Raw genomic sequence first — 10,404 nt, 5'->3', positions numbered from 1 at the left:
TCAGATGAACGTAAAAAAAAAAATTTCTCATTTGTCATCATTTGCTTGTGAAAAAAAAAAAAAAAATAGGTCTGCAGAGAAAAAATCAGCTTGGTTAGAGTAGGTACTGTTTAGCGATGTATTTTTCAACACAAGCTTGGGCGGCTCAAATTATTTGGTGGCAGTTGTATGCAGAGTGCTTTTTATCATTTACTAAAGAGGCTATATGCCTGTAAATATACGAAGACTGAGTGTGCTTTGAAGTGGCAATTGACATTTGCTTCCAGACAAAATGGGTTCAGCCGGTGACATTTTATTTGGATGCGAAATAAAAATGTGTGACATATTGCAACAGGGCTCCCAACTCCTCTTCCCCAAGAGATTTGGATTCTCTCATAGCAGGACTACACAGCATTTATTGCTACTGGCCCGTTTCATGATAATTCTGCAAAGGGCATAACTGCTGAACAAGCTCTGTTACAGTTTTTATACTGAGCTACAACTCTGTTGCATCTTACAAGTAATTTTTACTAGCCTGCTGCGATTCAGTGTTTTGCATTCTGGAGGCACAGGGCAAAGGCAATCCGCTGAGAAGCTACTCCTCTGTGTCTGCGTGCACCTGCGGCTCAAACTGCCCCAGCTGCAGTTGGTCTGCAGACACTGGCTCCAGGCACATGGGGCAGCTGGCCTCTGATGCAAGCACTGCACAGAACTGCGAGTGGATGGCAGGAAAGCCACACCTCGGACACTGTGTGAAGTCGTCCTTGACAATGTGCTTGCCCGTTGCCAGGCAGAAGGGCAGGTTGGCCGTGCAGTGGGAGCACAGTAGCTCCATCTCTGCAAGACTGCAGCCGCAGAAGGGACATGGCGAGTGGGCCGCCTCTTCTTGCTCCCGGTGGGGCTTGCGCACTATAGCCTCCACCTGCAGAGTTTGGGAGAGTGTTTCACTTGCCGCATTCATTTCAGGCTGGTAATGTTTTCGGCCGTGCAGGATACCCGTAGGGCTAAGCATTTTTATTAACATATCTGAAGTAAAGGGGGAAAAATGAGTTTTTTGAGTAGCAAAACAAGCATTGCCGGTTACCATTATCAGGTATGCGTGGGTTTGAAATTTTACTCCAGTTTCTAGTGTTTTGCATTAAGTGCTCTATATATTGAAGATAACATGCTGCTTAGCTGTACCATCTGTTGCAAAAGTTTACAGTCCACTGCACCATTCGAAGCAGTGGTATGGAGGAAAGCATGCAGCAGCCATAATTAGCTTGGCATGAGAGGAACTAGCCTGTTTTGCTTTACCGTGTCATGCATTTGTCTATTTTTTCATTTGTTTTATGAACAAGGAAATTCCCTTGAGCATCCATCTGAGCATAGCTATACAGCTACAAAAGAAAGCTAATTGCTTTGTAGCCATGAGGCTTTACTTCTTGTAGTTCAACTTAATTTATTTACGTCAAAATTCCCCTGCTGAAGCCCTCTCCACCTCAAGGTACATGCTCGAGCACATTCTTTTGTTGAATCACGCAACAAACTTTTTAAAAAAATGGGTGAAAGGAACATAAAGGATGAATGCTTGCATAGGGTGTAAACAAAATTTCTTGAGCAAGTGTTTGCCTATTCATGGCAGATACCTTTTTTCGGTACTTAGTGTCGATCTGGCTGCGATATTCTGGCCGCATCAAGGTGCTGGCATAGGTAAATGCAGAGTTCTTGAGACCAGCCCGCTGACATTCTATCACAGCTGAGGTCAGAATGGGAACAACGTGTGCTGGAAAGCGGCTGATGCTGTTAGCCACACGCTCTAGCAGCCGAGCTGCTTGCATATGGTCGCCACGACGAACGTGGACCTTTACCAGAATGTAGCTGTGGAGAAGCATTAGGTTGTGGTGCATTTCAGCTGGAACCTTGACCTGCTGCTTACGCAGTTCCTGGTACATGTTGAGGAGGACGTCATGTGCGTTGCGGTAGTTTCCAGCATTTTGCTCCTCTCGTGCAATGACAACAGCAGTCTTGCTTGCTTCCCTGTACTGTCCAAGTCCCATGTACAGCCTGAAGAGATGCTTGAAGTCTTTGGGTATTCCATCTGTTTCACCCATGAGGAACTCAATGACTTGCCTGGTTATCTGGTCGTCTGCAGCTGCTGCTGCAGCTTGCACAATTAGGTTGATTGGCTCATCATCATCTTTAGTGGTTGCCTTTAGAAGCAGCTTCATGGCCTGCTTGTATTGACCAGCCTTGAAGTAAAATTTACCGGCATCAAAGTTGTTACGTTCTTCCTCATAGTAAGTAGCAATAGCATGGAAGTCGTCTGGTGACCCACTGTCACCAATGGCGTTTGCATAGGCATCCATCTTTTTGCAGCTTTTGGCTAGCTGGAAGGCTTCATCTGAGCACTTAGAGAGTACGAGGAATTGTATCGCAGAAACACTATCTCCTAACTTCTGAAAGAACTTTGCTACAAGCCTTGCACCTTCTGTTGATTTGCTGTCTTTCACTAGTCGAACTGCTTCTTCTAAATTGTTCAAATTGTTCAGTTGTATTCGAACAACGTTTTCAATATCGTGTGCCTGCTCATATGCTTTTGCTGCCTCTGCAAAGCGTCCATCAGCTTCCTTAGCCTTAGCGTACTGAGCATATATTTTTGGTGACGTGACATGCTGGAGCAGTTCACCAACCTTGCTCCAATTTTTAAGTCTTATGTAGAGGTTGGCTGCTTTATCGTAGTAGTTTCCCTGCTCGTAAAGAGGAGCTGCCTCTTGGTGCTGTTTCATGCTCTCAAGAATTTCTGCACACTCTCGCAGCAGCAGTCTGCTGTCTAGTTCCTTTGCTACTTTGACTCCTTTTCGGATGTCTCCACATCGAAGTGATGTCCGTGCCAAGCCAGCACGGCACGCTTTGTCATGGTCTGTGTGGCTTAAATCATTTGTTATGCCAGACTCATAGTAGGTCAGTGCACTGGCATTGTCACCTGCAAGCTCAAGCTGCTGTGCATACTCCCTTGATATGAAAGGTATTTGCTTCTGTGCTAAGCGCTTTGCTAGCTGCAATGCCTGTTCCCAGTGTAACAGGTCACGCCGCATTTGTAATGCAGCTGTTGGCTGGCTTGATGCCAAGAAGAGTTCTTGTGCAACTCCAAAATCTCCTTTGAACATGGCCAGATAAGCTGCCAAAAGACTTTTGTCCTCGATTTCACACAGTTCTCGTAGTGACCACACCATTCCAACATCACCGATTTGCCGGAAAACTCGAATAGCCAGGTCAACGTCCAAGTTAGACAGAGCACTGTTTCCAAATACAATCCAGTCTTCTTTTGAATTCAAGGTTTCACACACCTGCCAAGCATCATTGAACCTGCGCAATTTCAGGTATTCGTCGAGCGTTTGCCGCTGCTGAGCAACTGTGTCCTTGCCTTTGTCTTCTGTTCCAGTGACGAGCAGTAGTGCTGTTTTCCCACTCTGTGTTTGACATGTCAAGCTGCCGTCATGGAGGAGTAGTGGGTATTGCCCAGAAGGAATGCTCACCTTCCTGATGGTTTCTACAAGGGCCCCTACCACTGTGCATGAAACATACATGTATACGTAGGCATTAACGTCATCAAACACAACAAAGCAACCTCTGTTGTCCAGGTGTTGGTCCCAGAAAACACCCCTAGCAGCAGATGGTATGTTTGGGATGTCTATCACATGGTCAGTCACAGGGTTGTATAGAAACCCCTGCAACCTTTCATCCAGAACCACTAGCCTAGTGTTCGATGGATCAAGATGGAGCTGTCGAATTCCACTGGAGTGTTTATACCTATTGATGGCAGTCCAGTCCTCAAGGAAGAAAAACTCAATAAAACCAGTGTCTGTGCCATATATGACAAAGTCTTCAGTAACTGTATGGCACAAAATTTTGACATGGCCATGGGCAGAATCTGGAAATAGCTTACTTTCCCGTTCTTCTAAGTCGCTGGTCTCAGTTTCTATAAGCTGAAGCTGCAGTTTGCCATCGAAAAGAGCTGCAGCATAGTCGCCATTCAGTTTCATACTTCTCACTGTTCCAAGATATTCTTTGTCATGAAGTGGTACCATTGACTTGTCACCGAGTGCATAGAACCAAGCATGGTTGTTCATCCCTACAACTAGGTGAAACGGCCCTAAAGCAATAAAGCTAGGTTCTATGTCCACTCTAAGTGTCATGTGTAGTTCAGGCTCTGTAACACTGTCCACAGTCACCTCAGTCAGCGAAGTCAGATAAGCAAAACGATGGCCAAGGCTGTTTCCCAAGGTTGGCAGCTTTGTGAGGAAGACGTGCAAGCTGCCGCCTGCACCTCCTGCTCCCAAAAATTGTCCGTCATCGGACCAGTCAAGCCACTCAATCTTCCGCACATCATCGACTGTAACAACAGACTGCACGTCTTGCAAATCGGAAAGGTCGTATACTTTGATAATATTGTCGCTGCAGGATGCCACTTTATTTTGGGATAGGCATATAGCTATATGTGACAATGATTGCTTATGACAGCGAACTTGCATCATCTCTTGGCCGATATCTTTAGGGCTTGTTGAGATGGTTACAAAATAACCATTTGTGAATCCTAGAAGGATATAGCCTGCTCCATACCATTTGTACTCTATTATCTTCCCATACATTTCTTGGAATGCAAGAACATAGGGATTTTCTGGATCATAAATGTCGAGAAGAAGCAGAGTCTTCTTGTTTAGCACTAGACTAACCGTGTTTTCAGCTGTGCTCCTTTCATCCTTTTTCATGCATGAGAACTGCACCAGTGTGGCTTCCGACTTCAGTGTCGTCTGGCATAGCGTGTCGCCTTCTTGGTTGCTGACTGTCAGCACATTATCCTCACCAACCAGAGCCAACATGTTTTGCTGACTCCAAGCCCCATAGGTTATCCTCTTGGCATGTTTCCCCAGGATTGGTACCTTCCTGCAAGATCGATGATGGTAAATGAGCAAGTTCCCTTTAGAGGTTCCGATGGCTAGAAAGGGCCCAGTCTTGGCCCACAGCAGCAGTGTAAGCACGTCCCTAAGGCCAGTGTCCACCTGTGCCAGCTGCTGTGTGTTTGCGTCCCACAAAAACAGCCGTGCCGATCGGTCCGTGATGATGCCAAGCGTGTCGCCATCCTTGTCGTAGCCCAGCCCGGAGCACATGCCGGGCAGGCTGATCTGGTCCTTCCGGTCGCCGTGACGGTCGTACACGTTCACCGTCTGATCGTAGCCAGTTGTCACAAGGTAGTTTCCACTCGACTTCTGCCACGTGAAGAACACCGGTCCCGGACCGTGTGTCTTTTCCGGAAGCGTAAAGACCGCCTTCATGCTTGCTCTGATACGCGCGGTAGCCAGCCGTTGTAAACACGGGACGTTGCCATGGGAGACGGCGTGCCTTCCCGAGCGGCGAGCACCTTGACTTTGGCTGGTGCGCTACGGGGAAACTCTAATCCGACACATTTCTGAGTAGGCAGCGTTCTATGACATGAAAGAAAGCAACGTCCCCTTTTCTTTTCTTCTGGAGTGGGGGGGAGGTTTAAACCGACAGGCTAGTAGAATATATCCGTGGCCTTTACCGCCACCCCTTAGCGCGTGTGAATGTTCACAGCGTAAAAAAGGCACGCGTACGAAAGAGCAAACAGTTCGGGACACAAATCAAGGCGGAAAGCTGGGCTATAGTATGTCATCGTTAATTAAAAGAATAGCGCACTTAACTAGGACACAGACATAGTAGAAGACAGGATTAGCGCTCGTGCTGTCTTCTATGTCTGTGTCCTAGTTACATGCGCTAGTCTTTTCATTAATGACTGGACACAAACGCTGGTCTACTTCCACTTCTCTTTATTTGGTGCGCGCATCGCTTTTAGAGAAAAAAAATGCAAGTGGTTTCGCGTTGCTAAGCACGAAATATTGTGCGAAAGCAATTTGTTGCAGGTGGACAGCACCACCACTTACCTGAAAGCGTGATTGAGGTCCACTGACCCGGGAAGCCAGTTGTGCGCCTTTCCTTTCATCAAAAATCAACGGAGTCTACAATGTTGTCGACATCTGCGGCCTATTGCTCCAGTGCGCGTTTCTACCAAAGCGTTGTCAAGGCAAACGCAAGCAGCGCACATCTCTCTCTACCGCCATGTCGCTCAAAGCACGATTTAGGCATCCACTGAGCCAGGAGTTTCCTTTCGTGCCTTTTGCGCAAAGCTACAAGTTGATGAAGACTAATATGTGCAATGCACAGCGCGAGAGTGTAGCAGTTTAACACGATGCTGGGATCGGCTGCAACGATAGCTCCATAGGAAAAAAAAAAAAAAATTCTGATAACTGCAAGGATGCGATTTTGTTCTGCGGTGCAAAGGACGCTAAAGAAAAAGTTAGTTTCAAATCCCTACGGTACCTTGTTATCCCTACGGTACCTTGTTGGAACCTGATTATTGGACGATGAATTCATAGCCTATGGAAAACGCGCATATTAGACCGCAACTGGACCTGTTGCACGTTAAAGAACCCCAGGTGGTCGAAATTTCCAGAGGCCTTCACGACGGCGTCCCTCATAGCCTGAGTCGCTTTGGGACGTTAATCCCCCATAAACAACATAAAATAACACCTATACCGACTCCAGCAATGCCATCCGCAACATACAACGCAGACTACTGGAAACAAACCTACATGACAATCTAGCAGAGTCTTATAACAGTAGTCCGAGCATTAAATCGACCTACGTTGGATACCCGGTCATGCTGGGATCGAGGAAAATGAGTTGGTTCATCAACGGGCCCGCGAAATCAAGATCCGGGCGCCTTCGATCCCCTGGCCAAATCTAACGTCACAGGGAAGACGCCGCAACATACAAATAGCAAGTAGCTGAACACTACCAGAACACCAGGGAAAATCGCACAATTTTACACCAACCTCACCAGTCACTGCATAAGCACACGTCCTTCGCAGATCTCAGTCTCCTCACTCCACCAATGCTCTACAACTTCGGATTGTGTGACACAGCTCACCGTCCTAGCTGTCCAGAGATCAAGGCAGACACAGAACACATTCTCTACTCGTGTAACTCTGCCATTACCTCTCCTTAACACCCCCCCCGCCCCGGCAGTTTGAAAACTCGGCGCCTATGACCACTAGTCACGGAGCGGGCCGATGACCAGGTCGCCGAACGACAACGTTGGTCGGCCACCTGGCGTAAGAGGTGCCCGCCGCGGTGAGAGGAACATCACCCCAGTCCCCGCGTAAGGTCTCTTCATTATATAGTTTACCTCCTCCTCCTCGCACTTATTCCTGATAGTGCCTATACCTTGCGCATTACATTGGCCAGCAATCCTCACTCACTGCACACATTTCTGTGCATAATCGCAGCTTACCGTAACTTTCATTTAGCAGTACAAGCGCAATCATCGCGCAGCAAGTCGGGGGCAAACTTCAGCACGAAGTGTATAGGCACACAAATTTGCTCCGATATAGCAACGCACGCAGAAACTGCGTAGAATCAGTGAATGACTGTTTCCACCATGTTGCAGCTCCACACCGTCGATTTCAACCGGGATGTGCACTTTCGTAGCAACACCCCGTCGTTTTGACACCGGCACACTTGCTCCGTTCAAGTACCGCGCCACTGTGCAGCTCATCTGTGTCGCAGATTACTTAGGCTCCGATGGCGTAGGAACTCCGTAGAGAAAAATCCCCTGCCCGCAGCCAGGCGCGGAATCGCTACCAGAGAAATCAATCCAACCCAGCGTTCGTGTACAAATCAAGCAGGCGTTTATTATATGCAGACGGGGCCATTCACTGTAACAGCAAGTCGCCAGACAGTTGAATAAACGAGGTCGACAGTCGGCGCCTATGCCATGTCCTGATCTGAAACCAAGGGCAGATTGAAACATGCGGGCACTTATCAAAAAGCAGTTACCTTTATACCGCGCTGGCTTGATGATGTCTTGTGCCGACGGCTTCTTGCTTCGGCCATTGTGCTCGAAAGCACTCTTGCGGCCTGGTGTGCATGAGAGGAGGGCTCGAGGCGGGGCACGCATCGCGTGTCTGCCAGGCACCAGTGGGTGGGCCCCCGAAGGGGCCCGGGAAAAGGGGAAAGGATATTCGGGGCCGTGAAAGAGACAGAGTAGAAAATTTTGACCATGAGATGAGCCAAATTTTACGTGCTTGAAAAAAAAAAAATCTTTTTTAACCCATTTTGTTTGTTGTGAAAAACACTGCGAAGACGAAGACTACACGAAGACGGGGAACTAGATGTCATTACAAAACAAAGCTACATGAGCATTCACAAAGCTTGCGGCCGGTGGATATTGCTGGCAGGCTGCGTATGATACCACGGAACGAGTCTCGGAGCTAGCGTTGTAACCTCTGCCAAGTGTCCCCATGATGGGCAACGATCATTCCTCGCGCAACGGTGCACTCATGCCAGGGCAGTGCTTGACACTGGTCTGGAAGAATGCTCAAGCCGCCTATTCACTTCCAAGTCAGCAGCGGCAGAAACTGCAAGCGTCAACGTCTTCACATGCACGCGCGCCAGCAAAACTGCTTCGAAATAATGAGCTCCTTTGCCACAGCGTATATCCACAAAGTACAACTCCGTCAGCACCATATGGATGAACCATGGAATGTCTCTCCACCGAGACTACCGGCGATTACCGGGCGTCGAGGAATTACTAGGCTGGCAATGCGTAGCCGAGCAGACGCGCTCTTTGGGCATTGTCGACGAAACTCGCACGAAAAGATAAATGAGAATTTTTCTTTTTGTTTCACACAAGCATGATTAATGACGCGGAATGTTGCGATCGTCAAATGATCAGTGAGCCAATTTTCACAAATCATCCATCCACCCGTGCAATCTGGCAGTCGAACTGCTTTCCCGAGTGACCAGGGGCAAGAAAAATAATATCACATCCCCCGGTAAAAGATGCACATGATCGGCGAGCATGCATAAAATCTGCCTCGTCGGACGCATGATGGTCAGTCTGTAAAAAACTAAGTTCCTCTTGACTAGACCCATACTTAGTAATACGACCTGCCAGCAAGGTCCACCGGCGAGTTCTCGCAGAAATATCTGCGCCAGGTACTCGAGAACCACACATTCAAACAAAAATAAAGGGCGGCAGCGCCAAGGCTCGGTTCAGCGACAACAGTCTGTCAGCAGTCCAGAAAAGAGTCCCCCCACCCACCCCAGTTTCGTTCGCGGTCAGCCGAGTCTTTCATCTCAAGCGTTCACTTTGAGTAGCAGCTTCAGTTGGTTGGCAATTTCAAGGCAGACCTCGGACGGGGCTGCCTGCAAGGCGCCGCAAGACATCCACTGAACCGGCGGTTGGGGAAGAGCGCCCGGCGACGGCGGCTCGCTGAACTTTGGCCCAGCGTAGTTGCCGCTTCCCGCGGGACGTCCCAAGGGAGGCGATGATGAAGCGCTCTTGCTGTGCGGAACGCGACCAGAGTTCTTGGTAGCAGGCGGGGACGCTGCCTTTGGCGTCTTCTTGCGAGGGGCTTTCTTTTGCGGGGCGGCCTGAGTGGTGCTGACCGCTGGTGCACCGCCAGCCGCGGGCCGTTCACGACGACGTGGCGAAGGTCCCAGTGCGACCGGACAGGCGGCTTGCCCTACTCTGGCAGCCATGATGAGCCCGTTCGAACAAGATGGCGGCCGAGTTGATTGCGCACACAGAAGCGGCGATGTAGTCACACAATTCAGTATCCCAGCTCAGATCGAAACGCCGCCCTAGGCCGACGAGAGTCAGAAACGAAAATCAAGGGGTGACCCACCTTGAAAGGGGCGCACACAAGAGGAACACACAACGAGGCGATGGCGACCAGTGCCGAGGGCAACTTGACTTAGGGGACGCCGCCACACAGAGAGGAGACACTGTCCGAAACAAACGCTCAGCAAAAGCTGCGCCACACGCGACGCATCGGTCTCGCAGAAACTCTCCAGCAACGCGGCGCGTTTAAAGCGCCCACGTCAGCGTGCGTCCACCTCCTCAACGGAGCCCTCAACATCTGCGCAATGGCGAAGAATGGCAGACGAGTTGTTTGTGTTCGGCAGGTCAGGGGATGCTTGCGGCGCGTCACAGGTCACGTGCAAGTGAGATGTGGACCAATGGCGGCGCGGGGTGGAGATCTGCCTCCAGCGGCGGTAGAGGTGAAAGAAGAAGGAGGATTGCCCCACCCCTTCCCTCCGCGTTTCCCCTCGCAGGCCGTTCGCTGTTTGTTGTCTTGCCCGAGGTATGGTCCCGAGGCACCCTGCCTGACGTCATGGGGAAGCATTGGAGAAAGAAAAAAAACCACGGCGTCTGGCGAAACGGCCGTGTAGCAGCAGCGCCGCAGCGCCTCGAGCAACCCATTCTCACCGCGCCTTGCTCTTTGTACCTTCTTTATCTCGGCGCTTCCGAGTGTTAGTTTCTCTGTAGTTTTCTTGGAAAAGCACTTCGCTCGCTGTTGC

The 10,404-nt window shown here is 49.5% G+C and overlaps 2 protein-coding genes across 2 annotated transcripts; both read right to left on the bottom strand.

Annotated features, from left to right (window-relative positions):
* Window positions 1-272: 272 nt before the first annotated feature.
* Oseg6 (intraflagellar transport protein Oseg6) lies at window positions 273-5,911 on the bottom strand. The gene is made up of 2 exons (XM_089578449.1): window positions 1,608-5,911; window positions 273-901 (listed from the first exon to the last, which is right to left on the bottom strand). Exons 1-2 carry the CDS (start codon window positions 5,292-5,294, stop codon window positions 575-577), a joined length of 4,014 nt encoding a protein of 1,337 aa, XP_089434575.1. The 5' UTR covers window positions 5,295-5,911; the 3' UTR covers window positions 273-574.
* A 1,793-nt stretch (window positions 5,912-7,704) lies between these two features.
* LOC149349481 (uncharacterized) lies at window positions 7,705-10,013 on the bottom strand. The gene is made up of 2 exons (XM_089578453.1): window positions 7,876-10,013; window positions 7,705-7,823 (listed from the first exon to the last, which is right to left on the bottom strand). The coding sequence occupies exon 1, from the start codon at window positions 9,580-9,582 to the stop codon at window positions 9,178-9,180; it is 405 nt and encodes a 134-aa protein (XP_089434579.1). The 5' UTR covers window positions 9,583-10,013; the 3' UTR covers window positions 7,705-7,823; window positions 7,876-9,177.
* Window positions 10,014-10,404: the final 391 nt, after the last annotated feature.

This window comes from Amblyomma mixtum, chromosome 3 (assembly GCF_055824585.1).
Source record: "Amblyomma mixtum isolate Tamu chromosome 3, ASM5582458v1, whole genome shotgun sequence".
Classification (NCBI taxonomy): domain Eukaryota; kingdom Metazoa; phylum Arthropoda; class Arachnida; order Ixodida; family Ixodidae; genus Amblyomma; species Amblyomma mixtum.
Note: the sequence above shows the minus strand (reverse complement) of the source record. Positions and strands in the feature narration are given on the sequence as shown.